General features: G+C 37.7%; 1 protein-coding gene across 1 annotated transcript; it reads left to right on the top strand.

Moving 5' to 3' along the window:
- Positions 1 to 1,043: 1,043 nt before the first annotated feature.
- LOC143888810 (cystathionine beta-lyase, chloroplastic-like) lies at positions 1,044 to 21,665 on the top strand. The gene is made up of 10 exons (XM_077393207.1): positions 1,044 to 1,265; positions 12,281 to 12,351; positions 12,481 to 12,572; positions 12,662 to 12,720; positions 13,489 to 13,585; positions 13,698 to 13,779; positions 17,116 to 17,233; positions 20,467 to 20,574; positions 20,643 to 20,727; positions 21,490 to 21,665. Exons 1-10 carry the CDS (start codon positions 1,044 to 1,046, stop codon positions 21,663 to 21,665), a joined length of 1,110 nt encoding a protein of 369 aa, XP_077249322.1.
- Positions 21,666 to 21,776: the final 111 nt, after the last annotated feature.

Below are 21,776 nucleotides of genomic sequence, written 5' to 3'. Positions count from 1 at the left end.
GGGCATGTTTGGCCGCCAAGAAAAAAACGACAAATCGCCATCTCGAAGTGTAAATTGGAGAGAAATCAGGAAACAAAATCCCCAAGACAACGCTCCAATGAAGATAATTTGTTAAAAACCAGGAAATGATTGATCTGGAAGACAAAAAAAACCTTGTTTTGTTTAGGGAAACGTTTAAAATGCGTTTTAAACATATTAAATGCACTTTATTTAACCGTTTTTAACTACTGAGTTTTAGTCAATACCGTATTAAACTTCAATTTTTCCCGTCCCTTTTTTTGGCCATATCACAAATACACAATAGGTGGCTGGCCCAGGGAAAAAAAGGGGGCAATATATCATTAAAAAATGAAAGGGTCCTAAGGTGGGCTCTGCATTCCGTCATTTTCAAATGACAATGTTTTCCTTAACTCTCCCTCCACGGCTCCACCACTCTTACCATTTCTCCCCACACTCCTTGTTTTCAATAACGACACCCCAAAACTCTCCCTTCCTTTCCCATTCCTTATTTTCACCACTGCCCATATCTTACCAGTCCCTTCCATTTCCATCCCGAATTTTCACCTCTTCCCATTTCTTACAACTCCTTTAACCTACCAAAATTAAAGCAAAGTTGAAAACCAAAACCTTATTTATTCACAGAACACTAGCAAACCAAAGAGAGTGAACACTAACAAATCAGAGAGAGTGAGTGAGAAAAGCACAGCCATTTATCTTCTCTCATTTTTGTTCCCTCAAACCAAATGGAGTCTGAAATTTCATTCCCCATCCGAAGAAAACCCTCTTCTCTCCATAACAAATCTTTCTCTTACTCATTTCCTTCACCTTCTTCCTCTTCCCAATCTTCCTCTTCTTCTTCTTCCAACCAAGATTCTCCCATGAGTCCAACATCTCTCCTTTTATTCTCCGGTGTCCCTTTCTCATGGGAAAAACACCCTGGAATCCCCAAACAATCCAACTCCCCTTCTTCCAATCAAAACCCTTCTCTAGATCTGCTTCCTCTTCCTCCGGCCGCTCCATCGAAGAAGAAAATTCTTGAAACAATGACTGTCGGAAGAGACCCATTCATCGCCGCCCTCATGGAATGCTCCAAAGACCACCAAAGGCTAGGACCGCCCGGCGACTGTTGGAAGTCCGCCAAAGTCTCGAGATCTCTCAGCGACAGATTTGGGTTCATTGATCTTTACAGTTCTTGCAAGAATACGTGTACTGTTGCGGAGTCCATGGTCTATCTTCCACGGTCGAGCCAGCCGTCTTACAATCCGGTGAAACGCCACTCATTCTGAGTAGTAAATTAGTTCTATTACTAGATGGTACAAAAGTGAGAGTGCAATCGTACCAGTACAAATGCACTATATCCTTTCAGTACTTCGACGTTACGCAGGTGTGATCATACTTGGACTAGATCCTATCAATACTAGAGTTAAAGTTAAGTGTGCTTGTGCCAAAGTAGTACTAGGATGGGTGACCTATTGGGGTGTCAAATAAATAGGAATAAGTTCGGATTTTGCTGGTGTATTTTTCTCATAATCCCTTCCTCGAATCAATCCAGTGAGAGATTTTTATCCTTTTTTCTGAATTTGACATGTGATTTTGTTTCTATCATGGTATCTTTGAATTATTTTTTGTACAGTTCATGGTTTTTTTTATGTTATAAGAGTTAAGAATTGAGTAAAAAATTGAAGACTCTGACGCGTTTGGGAGACTTTGAGACTTAGAAAAATTGAAATTCTGTCTGGTTGTGAAAATGGCAATCAAGCATCTCTGAAACCCAGTCTGTATTCTACTACTTCACTGAACAACCCCTCTCGTTTTTTGTTACTTCCACCTTTTTTCAATATATTATGAACTGTACCGTCGGTTGGTTAGGACTCGTTGGGAAATGTCGGTATGTATATGTCAGACAATGGAAGAAGAGTCAAAAAAAAAAGAAAAAGAAGAGAGAGAACAAAAGCCTGATCCGGGCCCACTCAATGATGTCCGCATGATCTAGTCCCTTCAATTGGTGGGCCCAGCGATGGAGATGGCCTATGATGGCGATTATTCGAGAAAAGTCAGGAATGTTCCTTTCTTTTTCTTGGGTTTGATGCATTTTCCTTTTTTTTTGGGTGGAAAAGAAATGAATCGAGCACGGAATTTCATCATAGTGTTTTACTTTTCATTAGGCTCATAATATGGAATCATGACTCCTAAGTGGAGCATATGGCAATTTTTAAAAATTTAAAGGGCAATGATTCTGGGAGAAGTGCTGGTAATGACTATTGATCGTGTGGCTAGAAATGGGCGGTGACTTTTATGTTATGTTCTCTCTATAGTGGGCCCTCACGAGTGAATGATTTTGATAGTGTTGGTTTTTTGGGGGATGGGGTGGGGCCTGCCCACTTGCCCAGGGCAATTTATTAGGAAAATTTTTTCTTTCTTGGAAAAATGTTGGAGAACTTTTTCTTGAGAAAAAATTGTATGTTGTTTGGTTGTATTTTCTTGAATTTTTTTCCTCTAAATACTGCTGAATTTTTGTGATCAGAACCGTTCGATTGGTAATATAGTCATGGATAGCAATGGCTTGAAAACCACAGTAATAAATGTGGACAATTTGTCAGCTTGGAGTTTCCATCTTGATGGAACTCATGTGATAAATGGACTACATCCTTGGCTCGTTGTAGTTGCCATGTCTATTGTGATTAAAGACACTAACATAGAAAACAAATACAAGGGCTGCTCTCAAAAAGGGGAATCTGTTTTGGGTCTGTTTCTTTGGATGTAAAATGGGCGTAAAACAACTTTTACACCTATGTTAAGTGAAAAAATGGGGGAAGTGATATATCCGCCCCTTTTGATCACCAGGAACACCCCCTGTCAGTCTTTGTGGCAATCAGGGGCATTGAATTCTTCTGACATAAGTACAACAGCCCCTCTTTAGTCATTGATACACTCACAGGCGGTGTTCCTGGTGATCAAAAGGGGCGGATATATCATTTCCCCCATATGGGCGTAAAGTTTGTTTTACATCCCCATTTGTTAAAAAAAGGACTCCTCATGTATATGTGTGTGCAAGAAAAGAGAGAGAGCTCGAATCATTTAAAATGGCCAAACCAGTGGTGATTTTCACTTCTTTATTTTAATTAATATCAAGTAATTACATAAAAAGTATGAATTTACACCCAAAAAAAAACTCCTTAAATCCAAATGATGACTAAAGACGGTTTTTTAAGGTATACATATTGGGATGGGAGATATGGTGTAAATTCTCTTCTATTTTTTTTTTTTTTTCAGATTATAGTCGGACTTTCTGTTAGAAAATATGAGATCCAACCATTGTATTGGGTGTAAATCTCACCATTGGATCATCTTAGTGGTAGATTGCACCCTTAATAAATCTTGACCGTTTATTATATCGTACGGCCGTGGCTTATGCGACGAACCTCTTTCCACTATGTCGTGACGCATGTGAAACAGCCTCATATTAAAAATTAAAGTAATTTTCATTAGAATACAAAAGCGTACAACTCATCTTCCGTGGTATAGTGCGTCCCACTTTTGATTGATCTAAACCATTCACTTTGTAGGCATTGCCTTGTATATCTTCTATCGCTCCCAAAAAAAAAAAAATAGAGACTTCTTTCAAAATATATTTTTAGGGCATATGAGCAGATCTTATTTAATTTTTTATATTTATATATTTATCCGACATCCCGGAACAATATTTTTGAATGCTTATGTTGAGTTAGCTCTTTGGAAGGTGGGTTAGGTAGCTTCATGTCTTAGGTCAAATGAACGTTAGGTATAATTTTTTTGGTTCTAAATCTTTGAAGGCCCAAGCATGCATGTTCCAAGCTTTTAATGCTCTTCATCTTTTTGTGGTGAACCGTAGATGTGAAAGATTGTTCAGGTGTGTTTGGTTGCACATAAGTTGGTATGACTTTAGGGGTTTTGCTTGGCATTTGAAAGTCTCTTGGGATATCAATACTATATTGGCAACCAAACAAGGGTGCTCCGGCTAATCATTACATGATTACTGATGTATCACCCTTGTCCCCTCTCTCTTTCCTCTCTCTTTATCGATAATGACATCCCTTACCTTGTCCCTTCTCTCTTTCCTCTATCTTTATCGGCAATGACACCCCTTACTACAACTCTACGATGTTGACAACCAAACACTACTGTACCACTATTCTCCCGGGTAAGATCCAGGCAAATCCAATGTTTTTCTCCGCTCTAATGACTACTTTTTCCATTTTTTGTTGGAGTCTATGCCGACTCAACCTCAACGTCGCAAAACTCCCATATAGGAGGAGATGTGAAGAACTTAATAGCACTAAACCCTAAATTCATCCTGAAAGAAACTTATGGCCTTTCAAATTTTTATTCCAACTTTTCTGGCTCGGCCATAGTTGTACCTTCTAGCAAATTTAGCAAGTCTAACAGTAACCAAGGAGATGTGAAGAAGTAATCACATCGATCAACAAAACCCCTATACATCATGTAACAAGGATGAACAACAAAAATCCTAAACCCTGAACCCTAAACTCTAAACATCATCACAAGAAACACTTATAGTCTTTCAAAATTGCATTCTAACTCTTTTCCATAGTTACACCTTCTATAGCAAATTAATCTAGCTGAGTATAATGGTAAGCCACCATTTTAATGCTCACAACTACTAGGCTTAGCATTCCTTTGTAAGGAATTAAAACCAAAATTAAAAAAAGCATTTAGAGTTTGAGAAGAGGACTGAAATTTCAAGGATCTCTTTGGATACCCTCTAAAATTTATCTGCACATGTTATATATGTATAATATTAAATCCGAATAACAGATATATATTCGCCACGGTTAACTACATACATAGTACTTTTAGTGTTCCATTTCCAAAGAACGACCTTATTTGCTAATAATGATTGATTTTGGGAAAATGATATCCCCCTCCCCCCGGCGTAAAAAAAAAAATCCCCAACAGATAAAATCCCCCCCCCCCCCTTTAACAATTTATGTGAGAATGGTTCACTGCTTAAGGATAAATTCACCCATTTAACGTTTTTCTTTGCCTTTAAAACTTAACAGATATAACGTTGTGGGGGGGGGGGGGGGGGGGGGGGGGTGTTTATCCATCAGAGGGGCGAAAATATCATTCCCCTTGATTTTGCTAGTAATCAATAGGGCCCAAATCTTTCCATATGTTTTCGAGATATTACAAAAGCAGAGAGAGAGAGAGAGAGAGATGACTTTTCTGGCTCTCAACAGGGAACCTACGTCAAATGGCATCATCTCACTGTCCAATGTCTCCTTCCCTCTCTAGAGTAGTTATAAATACACCAGTGTAAAAAGAGGAAATGTTTGAAGCTACCAATTAGGTATTACTTATATTCGCACAAAATAAATATAGGTTGTTTCTTTGTAAAGGGGTGAGGGATTTTTTTCCCTTTTCTTGTATCTTGTTGGGTTAGAGGCGAGGTTCTATGTCCTTCTCTTCTAACTATTTTTTTCTTATTAATAAAATTTAAGGTGCACCCTTAGGTTCCTAGATAAATTCCAGGCTAAAAAAATACACTAGAGGGGATGGACCAGGACGAGGTAAGCCTGATGAGGATTTTTTTTTTCTGAGGTGAATAATCTTTCTTTAGTTAACTTGTCAAATAAATATGGTCTTAATTAAACTTGGTGAAAGAGTGGGACCGAACTAAAAATTGTGGTCCCCAGCAATAGCCTAACAAAAATCTAGTATTACCCACTGTGGGAGGGTTCTCTAGGGTTTGTTCTAAATCAACCCTATGCCGGATGCCTTCTTGGTAACTAGAGACTCCAATGCCTGTGAAAATACTCTTCTAATCTTGCATTTGGTTAATTTAGAAAAAAAGAAACGATCACACCTTTAATGGAAATGCTAAAAGGGGCGTATCTAATTAGGGAAATGATAAAATCGCACCCCCTGTAGGATGATTCACGGATGATTCACACCCCTGTACACGTAAAAAAAAAACACCGTTAAAAGTCTGCCACAATTCACCTTAGAAGGGGTGCGAATCATGAGGGGAATGCGAATTCATCATGCCCCATAATTATAACATGGGAATTGCTAGCGTCCATCGCAGAAGGGTTTTTGCTGCGGGTCTGTTGCAAGTCAGACCAGCGACCTCATGAATGGAGACATACAAGCAAATCCCTTATAACATAAATAAACACATTTTTTCCCATTTTTACCTCCATTGTTGGATGGGTTAGGATCATCCTATGGGTCTGATTTTTTGTTGATACCCTATCTAGATAAGGGACTTTCAAATGAATGCTTTGGATCACCAAAACAATGTGGGTCCACACTGTATTTAACCCGACCGAATAGAGAAGCTTAGCTACAAGACCGAGTAGCAGCACTTTCCTGATACTAATATGGCTTATCTAGGAAACACAATTATCATATCAACAGAAATATAAATAGGGCGCTGATATGCTCCCACTTTTTTTACCTCCATTGTTGGATGGGTTAGGATCATCCTATGGGTCTGATTTTTTGTTGATACCCTATCTAGATAAGGGACTTTCAAATGAATGCTTTGGATCACCAAAACAATGTGGGTCCACACTGTATTTAACCCGACCGAATAGAGAAGCTTAGCTACAAGACCGAGTAGCAGCACTTTCCTGATACTAATATGGCTTATCTAGGAAACACAATTATCATATCAACAGAAATATAAATAGGGCGCTGATATGCTCCCCCCCCCCCCCCCCCCCCCCCGACGGCTGGCTAACGTTAAACGTTAGGGTTTAACACATATGTCACTTTCCCACCATTTGACCGGTCTCTCTCTCTCTCTCTCTCTCTCCACACACACACACAACAGGAACAGTTGGTGGGCCCAACAGAAACCCCATTGGTGGAATGGTGGGCCCATCTTTGAACAACGTAGGCCCCGTCCATACCACACCATAGGATAATCCAAACCGTCCATTTTATGGACCATAAATGTAAATAGGTTGTGTCCCAAAATATCATTTCCAAAGGCTGATCCTAGCCATCCGATCTAAATAGAAACTACATCTTATGCAACCTCTATAGATTGTAGGGTTGTGATCATCCTATGAAAATGATTTTGGGGGCACAACCTATTTACATTGTGGCCGATCAAATGAATGGTTTGGATCATTCTATGGAGTTGGTCGTAAAGTAACATTAAGGCCCGTCCACAACATAGGACGATCCAAGCCGTCCATGGTTTGGATAATCCTATGAAGTTGGTCGTACAGTAACACTAAGGCCCAATCGTAGGCCCCACCGATATTTTTTCAAATTGAAGCGTACCGTCCACAACATAGGATGATCCAAGCCGTCCATGGTTTGGATCATCCTATGGTGTGGTTCGTACAGTAACATTAAGGCCCAATTTAGGCCCCACCCATATTTTTGAAAATGAAGTCTACTGTCCAGACCATAGGATGATCCGAGCCGTCCATTTGATGGGCCATAACATAAATGGGTTGTGCCCCCAAAAGGGTTGGCCCATCAAATGAATGGTTTGGATCATCCTGTGGTCGTACAGTAACATTAAGGCCGGTCCACAACATAGGGTGATCCAAGCCGTCCATGGTTTGGATAATCCTATGGAGTTGGTCGTACACTAACATTAAAGCCCAATCGTAGGCCCCACCGATATTTTTTAAACTGAAGCGTACCGTCCACAACATAGGATGATCCAAGCCGTCCATGGTTTGGATCATCCTATGGTGTGGTTCGTACCAATTTAGGCCCCACCCATATTTTTGAAAATGAAGTGTGCCGTCCAGACAATAGGATGATCCGAGCCGTCCATTTAATGGGCCACAATGTAATTAGGTTGTGCCCCAAAAATCATTTCCGTAGGATGCTCACAACACTACAATCTATAGAGGTTGCATAAGATGTAGTTTCTATTTAGATCGGAGGGCTAGGATCAGCCTATGGAAATAATATTTTGGGACGCAACCTATTTACGTTTATGGCCCATCAAATGGACGGTTTGGATTATCCTATGGTGTGGTATGGGCGGGGCCTACGTTGTTCAAAGATGGGCCCGCCATTCCATCAACGGTTTCTGTTGGGCCAACAAACTGTTCCTGTTGTGTGCGTGGAGAGAGAGAGAGAGAGAGAGAGAGAGAGAGGTCAACTGGTGGGAAAACGTTAGCCAGCCGATAAGAGGAGGAGGTGACGGCGCGGCGGGCGTGTGGGGGGGGGGGGGGGGGGGGGGGTGTTGGAGGGGATTAGCCAAACAGCTACATTTAAGCAGGTATGTAGAAGCAAGGAATGATAATAGATTTGTAATTTTTGTTTGGGAAACAAGGAAAAATGATATCTTGTCATATATGTTTCGGAAAGACGGAAACAAGGAAAAATAATAGCTTGTTGATAGTTTTAGAATTTAGTGCTTTGATATTATTTGATCAAGCTGAAATCGTATTGTTGTACTCTGGATTTGGTTTAGTTGTCCTTTTAAAACACTTTATGCTTGTAATTTCTACTCATTCTAATCCAGTGTAGAGCAAGGAGCCAATGCCTGATTGTGCATACTTGAATCTGCAATTTTATTTTATCTTTATGAAGATTAAAGAACTTTATAAAGATAACACAAAATTTGCTAAGGCAAGTCATTGGGCAGTTTACTGTCTTAATTTGCTGTATTTTGTCAGCTATATGGGTGTGTTTCTGAATACTTAGCTAAGGCATGTTTGGCTGTGTTGAGATTTTTTTTATGACAATTGTTTTTGCGGGGAAAGCTATAGCATATTTTATTATTGCTTTTGAAGTTTTTTGGTGATTTTTTACCTGTAAAACCTAACAATTGGTTATCAAACCTTGGAAATTGTGATTTTTGCGGCGAATTCTTGACAGGATTTTTTTGTCAGTGCAGCCAAAGCGACAAATATATTTATGGTGTGTTCTTCAGAAGAAAACTAACAAAGTTTGTTGCCATTTAATTCATACTAAGTTCCCTTCAAATATTCATTATGCTCTCCCACTAAAGAATGTTTTCTTATATAAAATAAAAAATGAAGTGCCACAAGGGCTTCCTCATGGGAGGCCCAAAAATACAATGAATCACCTCCCTACATTTGCCACCTGTCATCCTCTCATACAAGCCACACTCCCAAATGAGATGATAGACGAGAATAAAACACAAGATGAAGATGACATGACATGCTGGACCATAATACTCAAAGCATGCTAAATGGCCTGCACCATCTAGAATTTCTTATTTATTTTTTGCTTCCTTAATCATTTATAATGTATATTCACAGTTACAATTGGTTTTGAGTTCTGGTCATGTATGCAGGCATATTTTACATTGAATGCCAAAAAATTACAATTCTATAACTTGTCCCACTATATAACCCCATTACATTGTTTTTTTTTTTAATGATAACCAAGAATTTATTAAAAAAGAAGAGACCGAGATGGTCAAAGTACGAAAGACAAAAGAGGAAAGAAAAAGCTTACTATCCACTTAAAATCAAGGGGGAAGGGCATCGTATAACTCTAGAGCTTCTATGGATACTCCATCACTAGCTAGGTTATCCGCCACCGAGTTAGCCGATCTTCTCACCTGTTGAAACACTACGGGCGATGAGCCGATCCAATCAAACATTTCATCAAAAAACCTGTCGAATCTCCAAGGGTGATTCTGCGATCCTTTTAGCCAACGAATCACATTTAATGAATCCCCTTCCATCAACAGGGAAGACATTTGGTTTTGTTCCACTAATTTTAGCCCTTAGTGAACTGCCTTGACTTCTGCTTCTGATGCATCTGCATTCCCAACAGGCCCAGCTTAGGCCCAAATAACCCCATTACACTGTTATTGCTATATAAAAATAAAAATTTAATATGTTTAAAATGGATTAGTCTTTACTTTTTTCACAGAATTTAAAATGCATATGCTCGAAATAGAGTTTCATTTATTTAAAGCCAAAATATACATTTCAAAGGTTTTTTCTCAAAAAAATTATTAAAAGCCATATTTTTGGAAAGGGATTTGCTAGCGTCCATCGCAGAAGGGATTTCGCGGATGGGCTGTTGCATGTGAGAGCAGCCACTCATGAATGAAGACAAAGCCGATGTGGCTGCTCTCACTTGCAACAGCCCATCTGCGAAATGCCTTCTGCGATGGATGCTAGCAAATCCCTTTCGGAAATGTTTGGTTCATTATGGTCGCTCAGTCTCATAACAGCACTATCCCACTATATAGCCTCATTATATTCTTATTGCTATATAAAAACATAATATGTTTAAAATTGATTTCTCTTTACCTTTTCCGGAATTTGACATAGTACCCATGCATTTGCGAATGGAGTTTCACTAATTTGAAACCAAAAAATATATATTTTAAAGGATTGCACCATTAGAAACTCCTTCTTTTTTCGGGTCCTATTGGGGCGGTTCATCAAGGATTGATTCTTCTGGCCCCTGAGTTGTTTGATAAGTTTGTTGTTGAATGGGACTCCCTCAATGTAATCCGTTGGCTTAAGGGGTCTTCTAAGCATCCTTGGATGTTTAGCAAAAATATTGATGAGATCATAGATCGGACTAGATCTTCTGCGATTGTCTTTCGTCATGTTCATAGATTGGCAAATGATGTCACAGACAGTCTTGCGAGAGAGGGAGTAGCCAAGGATGCTCTCGCCCTCTATGACACTCTCCCCCCTTGATTCCTTTGTGTATCTGTATTTATCTTCCGTTTGTCTTCTTTGAGGTGTTTCCTTTTAGTTTTTCTCTCCTTATCTTTCCTTTACCATGCTGCAATCGACTATCTCAGTCTTGTTTTTAGTAAAATTAGCTGCCATTCAAAAAAGAAAAGAAAGAAGAAACTCCTTCCGTTTTCTTCGGATATCCATAGCAGAAACACCCTGAAAGTCCTTTTTTTTTTGCAAGGAGCCCAACTTGCAATGCAGCAACTTGATCGTCAACAGTGAAGAGGTCATCGATGGCATCTTGTTCTAAAAAGCCTTGCTGTTTTTTCTTTTTCCAAACAGTCCTGATAAGCACAAACAGAATCATTGAGCAGAGGATCTCACCCAAAGTCCCCAATCCTCTCAAATTTCATCCATCAAATAGCATTTTGAGGGTGAATGGGAAAACCCAGCTCAAACCAAACCATGTCAAAATCCTGCTCCAAATATTTCATGATAGATCGCATTGGTTGAAAATATGGTTTAGATTCCTCATCTTCTAAGCAAAGTGGACACCTGTTAGCTAGTCTGAAACTTCTCTTAAGCATGTCTTGGGTATTGATCTTCTCCATGATAGCTGTCCAAGAGAATGCTTGCACCCAAGGAGGGGCTGAGGCACTTTAGATTCTGCTCCAAAAGGATGACAGGGCAGAATATATGACATCAATTTGAATTTTCAAGGACTTAACATAGTAAATACCTTAGTAATGGTTATGGCGTCCAAATGAGTTTCTTCTTCCACACATGAAATGGAAGTCATCTTGAGTACAAACTGGGTTAGTGAGACATGTAATTAATTTCCTCATCATTTAGGCCCTGTTCGGATTGCAGGAATTTTCTGGAAAAATTTGGAAGGGAAAAATATTTCTAAATTTTCCTACTTTTTTTATATACTAAAAATGATAATTTGAACCAACCCTATTCAATTTATACTTAGAGGGACCAATTTATCATAATGTCCTTCTAAATTAACCATAATAATATCATTTCTCTCTAAATCCTGGAAAGAAAAAAAATTCCAAGAAAGATTTTCTGTCAGAAATGTTTTTCTTGCACTGCAAACAGGGCCCTATCTTCCTATAGTGTGTCCAACCACTTAACACTCCTCCTTCCACCCGCTCATAACATTCTCTGCCTTGCTGGCATTTATTTACATCACGTGGACATTTTAATTTACCATGAAGAGCAGATAGGAAAATTGCATATTTATTTCATGTTATATCCTCTACATTTTTAAAAGCATACAAACATTCATTCCCAGATTGGAGTGGTGAAGAAATGAATGTATATTCATTGTCAATGAATCTGGAGATTATTTCGTCATTATAGTCATGTATTCCAGTCGGTTGGTAATTGTGCCCACACGGTCAAGCATATGTATGTGCCCATGTTGAAACAAACCCGCAAACAGTGGCAGGCTTACTGAAAGGTGCCAGCCATGTCACATGCTTGCTCTTTTTCTTGTTCTTTCCTTTCTACTCATACTGGTTTGGTGTCTATATTTATGTACTGTATATGTGGTAGCACACTGCCACGACGTTCTCGGCCGCAAGTCCAATCCTTTTTTATTCTTTTTCATATTGCAGCCTTCAGCCACAAAGAATGGGCCTTATGACTATACTAGAAGTGGAAACCCTACTCGAGACACATTAGAAAGGTCAGAATAGTTCTTGCATGGACTGACTTGGAAGTTGTGTAGCACTCTTTGCATGTAGCTAGTTTGGTCTCTGTTGTTTGGTGCTAGTGTTATAAGCATTCATGTTTTTTTTTTTTGGGTAAAAACCAGGCTCCTTGCAAAGCTTGATAAGGCCGACCAATCATTTTGCTTCACTAGTGGAATGGCTGCTTTGACTGCGGTTGCAAATCTTGTTGAAACTGGTTGTTATCTACACTTTTTAGCTCTGTAATTTGACTGCTAATCGGTCCCACGCAAAAACTGGCCTTACCGTTTGGTGAAATCTGTTAAGGCCAGGAAATTGTTGCTGGAAATGACATATTTGGTGGTTCTGATCGGTTGCTTTCACAAGTGATTCCGAAGAAAGGAATTGTGGTTAAGTAAGTCTTCTGCCCTATCTTGTTATGATTCATTCATCGCGATTTCAGCAGGAGTAAGTCACTAAGAAATTATCTTTATGATGTCTCAGGAGAGTTAATACAACTGATCTGAGTGAGGTTGCATCTGCAATTGGCCCATGGACAGGAGAGTCCCACAAACCCTCGTCAACATATTTCTGACATACGGGTGTGAAATATTACGTTCTTGTATCTCGATCAATCCATATTATTTTTCTTGAATTGATTTATTTTTCTTCCCAACAGAAAAGTATTGATTGCTTATAAAAACAGTTGGTGTGTGTTGAAGACATATTTTTGGAAAGAAAATATTTGGTAGATCATGTGTCGTGTAAGCACATGTGGACCATTGACTGTCACTGCCACCAATCCATTACATTGCCACTGAACAAGAAATGTGTTCAAAGGGAAGAGTTCCTTCTCCTCCTTTTATCCTCCGTCCTTTCTTCTCCTTGCTTCTCATAGCAGTCACGGCCCGGGCCATTTGTGCATTAGTATAGAGAAGTTTTAAACCTATGGTTTACCTGTTCCAGATAGCATTTTCTTTTGTTGTTTGGCTGCTTTCAAAACCGTTTATTTCTATCTATTTCATATTGATATCTGTCTCATTAAAATCTTATTCCCCCCTATACAAGTTTTACACTATGTTGTTGAACTTGTTGTATATGATACATGATTATGTTACCTTGCTAATGTTGAAATGCTTTTTTGTCATTTCCAGAAAATATCAGAGATGGCTCATGCACATGGTGCTCTTGTGATGGTTGATAACAGTATGATGTCATCTGTACTATCCCAGCCATTAGAACTTGGAGCAGGTATATACATATATATGCTGTTGGATGTAAAGTTACAGGTTTTCTAAAATTGAAACTGTTTCCTTCTTCAACAGTCAGTATTTACTTCCGATTGTTCCATTTATTTCTCCAGATTTTGTGATGCAGTCTGCCACAAAGTTTATTGCCAGGCATAGTGATGTCATGGCAGGTGTTGTTTATGTAAAGGGAGAGAGGTTTGCAACTTTTACTTCACCTTTCCAGTCTGAACCTGAGAGAGTCAATTTCTTTTCAGAAAATGGGCATAATGTTCTATATTTTATATAAACTGTAACATAGGCATACCATTTCAAAAAAAAAAAAAAAATCTCTGTAACATTATATTTTGGTTATAGATTTTAACAACAATAACCTGATATAGATTCAATTGTGAAATAATTCTCAGAAGAAATAAATTACATCTCTCACCTTTTTTTTTGTAAAACACCTAAAGTTAAAAATTGCTCCAAAAAAGATCAAAACTAGGTTGATTACAACTGTAGTTGGATCTGATGAAAACCTGCAAATACATTTGCAGATATCTATCGTATGGCAGTTTCCTTCGCAATTAAAAATCTTACGATCAGCTGAAACTGTCACAAAACTTTTCTTGAGTACATGTATATATAGTTTACTGAGATTCACACTACAATGTTTTGATAATGTGGTGAACTCACCTTGTCTTTTATTATTTAATTGGATGTCGATATCTTTCTTGGAATTTTTATAGCCTTTGACAGCTGATAAATAATAAAAGACAAATGTGAATTTGCTCCATTCTCAAATCAATCTAGATTTCTAGTGCAAATATCAGTCGGCTATATATATATATATATATATATATATATATATATATATATATATATATATATATATATATATTGTATATATAACTCTATTATAGTTAGGACTTCTTGCAACATAATAATACAACTAAAAGAAACATAAACGATTCACTAAAGTATTAAAGTAAGGACTCCTTTTAAACACTAACCCTCTATTACTTAAACCTTTAACAGTTGAATTTTAAAAAAAAACATAAATCAACTTTAGCCCCAATCTCTAATCTTATGAATAGTGACATGAACAATGATGTAAATAGTGACATGAACAATAACATAACATGGGGCTCTCTTTCATTCTACTCACTTAAAAAAAATTAAGTGAATCTTTCTTGATTCTTGTGAAGGATGGTCCTCATCTGGATCACACTATCCTACATTGAAGTGGGACCTATCTGCGTCAAAACTGGGCTCCACTCTTGGGTCACGAACAATTATTTTATTTACCCCTCTTTGGCTAATGTTTTAACTCAAATCTCGAGTCAAAATCTAGCTGAGAAGTTGTACTACATCAGGGGTTTATAATTAGAGATAATGAGGGCTCGGTTAGACTAATTACTCCAAGTTGGTAGGTACTAAAGAGTATTGCAGAGTTTTTGGCACTTTTAAAGGGGGTTATAACCTTTAGGTCTTGCTCATTTGGAAGTTTTGATTGTGGAGGGGATTCCAGTAACATCATCAAGTGGACCATTTGGCAGGCGATAGATTCTCTTTACAGCATATTCGCTAGTTGGTCAATGAGGTAGTGGATTCCCCATACATGGAGGGTGTTTGTAGAGATTCTCTAGTCACTTCCTAGTCTTTCCGAATTCCAACTGCATTGGGATCCTGGCATTGTCGAGTTTCTATTTTTCTCATCTTTTAGTTGTATTCTTTCGTAATCAGCCTGGTCTATGAAGGTTTGTTGCCATCTTGAGTTTCTAGTTACGTCTCATTATCATTAAAGAAAATATTAATAACACATCTCATATGATATCCAGAGTCAGACGTTATACTTTGGGGTACAAGTATGCTTTTTATATTGTCATTCATTTCATATTGAAAAATCACAATTGATCTTTGAACTATAGGCTGCAGCTGGTCCTTTTTCTTTGCATAGAATCATAATGGAAAGGTTGGGAAAAATACCATATTTTTTATTGCACATAATAATTTTGTTTAGATATGCATTTACTTCACGTGTAGTGTGTAGTATATTGTTTGTGATTGTGTTTAAATATATATTGTATATGCTTGGGTCTGTTTGTGGACTTCCTAGCCCGTGCCTTCATGATCCTATCTAAATTCTACGTTCTGATTCTACAGAACACTATGCTCTGGAAACATGTTTGCCAATTTTTTGAGGAGTTAAAAATTCACGTGGGAGTAAAAATATGTTTGACAGCCTAGCTACTTAAGACCGTGACTAATAATCATTCTACCTAGTCTTGGCTTTGGCACTTGAGACTTTGTTTAGTAGATACCATGTTTAGTCTTAGTCTTCCGTCTTTAAGTTTCCTTCCACATACAACTAATGAGTAACTTGCATTGCATGTGAAATTGTTTTGTTGAACACTTGTTAAGCACAACCAAAGTTTTATGTTTCGGTATGCGTTTTGGTCGTGATGGAAATGGAAACATGTCGGTTTCGGATAGAAATTTCAATGGAAATCTTGTAAAATCACAGAAACATTTGATAAAATTGAACACCTAGTGCATGTCTGATAATTTAGTACATACCACATTTCACATGCAATTTGTATAAATATAATTATGTAATAATGGTATAGTATATCACTCATACCCTTACAGTTTTGGCTTCTGTGTGCGTTTCAATTTCAATATGCGTGTCGGCGGTGATGGAAACAGAAACATTTCAATCGTTTTCTTTCGGTTTTGGTGGAAATTTAAAACCATGGGCACAAATGGTTGACATGACTATTAGAACAAAACTTAAATCTATTCTCGTTTATGGTGTTAATAATTTTAATGCAGTTTCTAATATCTGGAATTCTGGATCTAGGTTTTTATATTAGAGAAAACGGTTCCTACACATATGTGTAGAGAGTTCTCTACACACCAGCTTAAAATACAGTGGGGGCCCACATTATTTGGGTGATCCAAGCCATCCATTTTAAAGGCCCTCACATAGATAGGATGTCTACAAAAAATCAGATCCATAGGATCACCCCAACCCTACGATTTGTGGAGGTAAAATGGATGTCTTTAAACCTTTACAAATTAGTCCATTTTTTGCCTCCACAGTTCGAATGGTTAGGATGATCCTATGGATCTGATTTTTTATGGACACCCTATCTATGTGAGGGCCTTAAAAATGAATGGTTTGGATTACCCAAATAATGTGGCCCCCACTGTATTTAAGCTAGTGTGTAGATAACTTATCTACACATATGTGTAGGAACCATTTTCTCTTTATATTATATGATTGTATGAATAAATATGTGTAATATTCAAGCACGCATTGCATCATCAGTGGGAGCTCGACTATTGTAGTTGACTTCTTAAAATTCATTTATTTAACTATCTTCAGCACCTATTTGATATCTTCTTGCCATGTCTATTTATGTAATTCATTGGAATCCATCTTAATTATTTAGAACAATTCCCCCTGCTAGACAACTGGAATAGTCACATAATTTTTGTGTGGAGTAGAGCTTATAAATTACAGTTTATTTGTTTGTGTTACCCAAGCCTGGCAAAAGAGATAGCTTTCCTACAAAATGCAGAGGGCTCTGGGTTGGCTCCATTTGACTGCTGGCTTTGCATGCGAGGTATTAAGACCATGGCTTTACGTGTTGAGAAGCAACAGGTACATCATTCCTGCCTTCTATGGACATGTTTTTTTCTTTCTTTGATGCCTTTTCACAGTATGCTTCTTAGTCATTATGGTTGTAGTTATTGAATTATGTTCATGTATTTGTTACATCAATATGATATAAATACGCGGGATGATATTGTTGGTTGAAAACTCAGAGACTTCACTCAGGATGCAGCCGAGTTGATTCAAATCCAATGACTGCCTAAACTGGGTCAAGTTCTTGTATGATTCAATCCCAATAAGACTCAGGCGAGTGTTGGCTCAAACTGGGGGGTGGGTGGTGGGGGGGGGGTGGGGGGGAGGGGAGGGGAGTAGGCTGAGTAAAACTCTCAGCCAAGTCTTGTAAATCTAGTTAAAAGGGAAATTATGGTTAATGAGTCAAGCAAAACTTATAATTCCTGTTATATCAAGTTGCATTTCCTAATAAGTTTGATTGCGTTTGGGCCTAGGCATTTCAGGTTTAACGCTAAGTCTACTGGTTCAAGGAAGAGCAAAACAAAAATTGGAAGACAGATATCTCTCTCTCTCTCTCTCTCTCTCTCTCTCTCTCTCTCTCTCTCTCTCTCACACACACACACACACTCACTCACACACACACACACACACAGAGACTGCTTTCTCAGCCATCAAATTAAGTTGCCTTACATACGAGGAAACATGGTTTTAAATTTCGACCTAAATCCGAAATTTCGGGTTTTGATCGATAACAAAACCCAAATCGGGTATACCCAAAACATTCGTTTTTCCCAAAATTTGTCCGGAAATTTAAGGAATTTCATCCAAAAATCTCAATTTTGTTCATTATTTAATATTTCCCCCAAATTTTGTATGAGAAGATAAAATATTATTTTAATTGATTTCGTCGGATTTTGGCCGAAATTTCGGTTTCAGTGAGGACAGAAACGCATTCCGAAACCAAAATTTGAAACCATGTGAGGAAACCAGACCAATCGAGTTAGACAGCTAGCTTTTTTTTTCCTCCAATACTCAACTCAACTCATCAAAGCCTTTGTCCCAAACTAGTTGGGGTTTTTTCCCCCCTCCAATAATGCTAATAAAATCTCCCTTTCCTCGTTAATGCATGTACTATATCATATTATTCCTTTAATTCTCCAATGCTCTAATTTTTGTTCATTTTTAAGCATACCAACTACTGAGTCAACTTTTATGATACTCACCCAGGTCATCAATTTGACTCACTCAAGTAAATTCTGCCGACTTATTCAAGTCCGAGTTTCGAGTTTCCCAACAATGTTTTCTAGTTTACCACAATATATGCATGATATAATTGAAGTTACTTCTTTTTAATAAAATTATCACACTTCCTTGTGGCTTACTATAATAAAGTGACAAGCTTTAGCCATTTTACTTCTTCTTCTTCTTTTTTAAGTTTTCTGCATGAATTTCAAAGAATCATTAATGTTAATTGTAAACTAGCAATTTGCAATGCAATTTATTTTATTCAGATATTGGTTTCTATTGGTTTTAGACTGACAAGGACTAAGACAGAGTATATGGACTGCAACTTTAGTAATGTAAGGAGGCGGGGCGAGGAGGTAGTAAATATGACTGGACAGGAGGAGGTATTTAAGAGGGATATCTTTCGCTATCTTGGTTCAATCGTAAGGAAGGAGAGATTGAAGAGGATGTTAACCACAAAGTAAGAGCAGGTTGGTTGAAGTGGAAGCACATTTCAGGAGTTCTGTGCGACCGTAAAATACCTATCAAGTTGAAGGGAAAGTTTTATAAGACAGCTGTGAGGATGTTGGGCCACCAAGAAGCAGCATGTGCAGATGCGAATGCTTAGATGGATGTGCAGCCACACAAGGTTGGATCGAATTAAAAATGAAGACATCCATAAAAAGGTGGGGGTGGCACCAATTGAGGAGAAGATGAGAGAGCACCGCTTAAGATGATTTGGGCATATCCAACGTAGGCCTTTGGATGCTCCAGTGAGAAGAAGTGGCTCGTGCCAAGTTGATGGAGTAAAAAGACGTAGGGGTAAACCGAAAACAACTTAGGTAGAAACAGTGAGGAAAGACCTGAGGGCTAGGAACATAACAGAGAACATGACCTTGGATAGGATAGAATGGAAGAAAATGATGCATGTAGACGAACCCAACTAATATTAGGATTAGACTTAGTCAATTTGAACCGGGTAGATCCGTTCACTTTCTTCATGAAAATTTTCTAAGGGATTCATTAGCTGACCCCAACTAGCTAGTTTGGGAAAAAGGCTTAGTTGAGTTGGGTTGACTTGAGTTTTGTGAGTTTTGGTTTCTATTGTCAGTGAAGAATGCAAAACAAAATGCAGTTTTCGGTCCTGGTCTGCTACTTTGTCTACTATTCCTATACTTGTAAATGTTATTGCTTGCAGTTATTGAAATTACTTCAAGTTAATAATTATCGCACATCCTTGTGGCTTACTAGAGTCTAGACTAAAAGTGAAAAGCTCTAGCCTCTCTAGTTACTGTTTTTCTTTGAATTGTTTTTTTCACAAATTTCAATGAACCATTGAAGGATACTTTTTGTAAACTAGAAATTTGCAGTGTAATTTATTTTATTCAGGTCATTTTCAAAAAAAAAAAAAAAAATTTAAAAGAATTTTTTTTATTCGGGTTGTATTGTCCAAGTGAAAAATGCAAAACAAAATGCAGTTTTCAGTTCTAGTTGTTTGTTTATTGTTGGTATACTTGTAAATGTTTAATGTCTATTGACTAAGGTTTAAAAACAATGAAGTTGGTGTTTATTTACTATATTACTAGTAAATGTTATAGGTCAGGGTTTAAAAACTAGAACTTCAACTCTGATTTGATGGTGGCTCTTCTTGACTAGACGCGATCCAGCCTTGTTTCTAGAAATGAAATTGATAAGCACGAAGGTCTTGAAAACTCGTAAAATGAAAAGAGATATGAATCTATGAAACACAAAGATTCATAAAAGAAGTAAAACATGGAAGTGGAAGCATTTTGTATTTTGACTATATCCAAAATAAAAACTCTAGAGAAGGTGGATATATTTTTGATTAAAATGAAAATCCTTAGGGATCAATATTCAGTAGTATATGATAATGTGCATCAGAATGTAATTCATCCTTCTAACACATCTGTTCAATACATTTTACTTTTTTTTCTTTAATTCTAATCTGTTTTTTAACTTCATTGATCCTCCATTGCTCTGATTTGAGATGATTGGTTTGTTTCCTTGGAATGTATTTCTAACAGGAGAATGCACAAGATATTGCTGAATTTCTCTCATTTCATCCTCGGGTCAAGAGAGTTAACTATGATGGTCTTCCAGATCATCCGGGACACAATTTACACTATTCTCAGGTATTATGTCTGGAGCCCAATACCTTACCAGGCAAATTGCCTGTTTTTCTTACATCAATCTCTGGCAGGCTAAAGGTGCTGGTTCTGTCCTTCGCTTTTCGACGGGGTCGCTGTCTCTCTCGAAGCACATTGTTGAAGCCACAAAGTACTTCAGTATTGCTATTAGTTTTGTAATCATTCTTTTGACTTCAATGTGCTCTTTTGGTTGCCAAAATTTACATTCTTATAATCACTAAGCAGAAGATATTTCTTTTGTAAGTTTTTCTTGACAAGTTCTGATACATTTTTTATGAATCTCAGTAATTTTTTGAGAAAGACTGGCATGCTAAACTATAAACAACCAAAAATTCATACATTTTTAAGTATCTTGAAATTTTTGAGAAACGGCTATAATATACTCAGCTAAAAACAACCAAAAGTGGAGGAAACATTGTCTGTTAAGGGCACTTTTGGCTACCATGAATTTTTTTCATGGTAAATCGGTGTCTCCAAGCTGAGAAGAGGGTGAAGTGACTAAAAATCAGGAAACAAAAAACAGGAAGTGATGAGAAGTGGCTAGGCTAAATATCAGGAAACAAAAAACTCTACCCAAAATAGGATCGACTTTTTCCTGATTTTTAGCCACTGCTCACTGCCCTATTCCTCTCTCACCACTTGGAGACACCGATTTACCATGAAAAAAAAAAAAAAAACCTGGCTGCCAGACATGACCTAAATGAACCAAAAGTTAAATGAATTCCATTGTTTCTATCATTGATGTTCAAGAATGACCACAATAACTCAGATTCTTCAGAAATACCATAATTCATTTATGCATTCACTTGCATCTGTTTGTTCGTAGTCATGCTTATGAAAAAAATAAAAATAATGGACATCTTGCTTCATCTCAACGCTTTTGGATATTCTGTGATATAGGAAGTGTGAGGTCGCTGATAACCTTGCCGTGCTTTATGTCCCATGCAAGCATACCCACTTCAGTTCGTGAGTCCAGTGGTTTAAGTGGGGATCTTATTCGCATCTCTGTGGGCATTGAGGATGTTGAAGATCTGATAGCAGATTTGGACAATGCAATTAGTTCTGGACCTTTGTAAGGTGCATACTGCTCTCCTGACTGAATTATATGATAAATTCTGCTGATTCTCCAGTTCATTCTCCCTCTTAGGCCCTGTTCATTTCAGATTGTGACAGCCAATTGTGAGGCC

The sequence above is a fragment of the Tasmannia lanceolata genome, unplaced genomic scaffold (genome assembly GCF_043159265.1).
Source record: "Tasmannia lanceolata isolate RefF3 unplaced genomic scaffold, GAP_Taslan_0.1 ptg000012l, whole genome shotgun sequence".
NCBI classification, from domain to species: Eukaryota; Viridiplantae; Streptophyta; class Magnoliopsida; order Canellales; family Winteraceae; genus Tasmannia; species Tasmannia lanceolata.
The sequence above is the reverse complement of the archived record's forward strand: the minus strand, read 5'-3'. Positions and strand labels throughout refer to the sequence as shown.

Bases quoted from the DNA above. Each gene is read 5' to 3' on its own strand.
- LOC143888810 (XM_077393207.1), top strand. From the start codon at position 1,044: ATGACTGTCGGAAGAGACCCATTCATCGCCGCCCTCATGGAATGCTCC. The intron at 17,234-20,466 runs GTACATCATTCC...TATTTCTAACAG, and splicing joins TACGTGTTGAGAAGCAACAG to GAGAATGCACAAGATATTGC. The intron at 20,728-21,489 runs GTATTGCTATTA...TCTGTGATATAG, and splicing joins TGAAGCCACAAAGTACTTCA to GAAGTGTGAGGTCGCTGATA.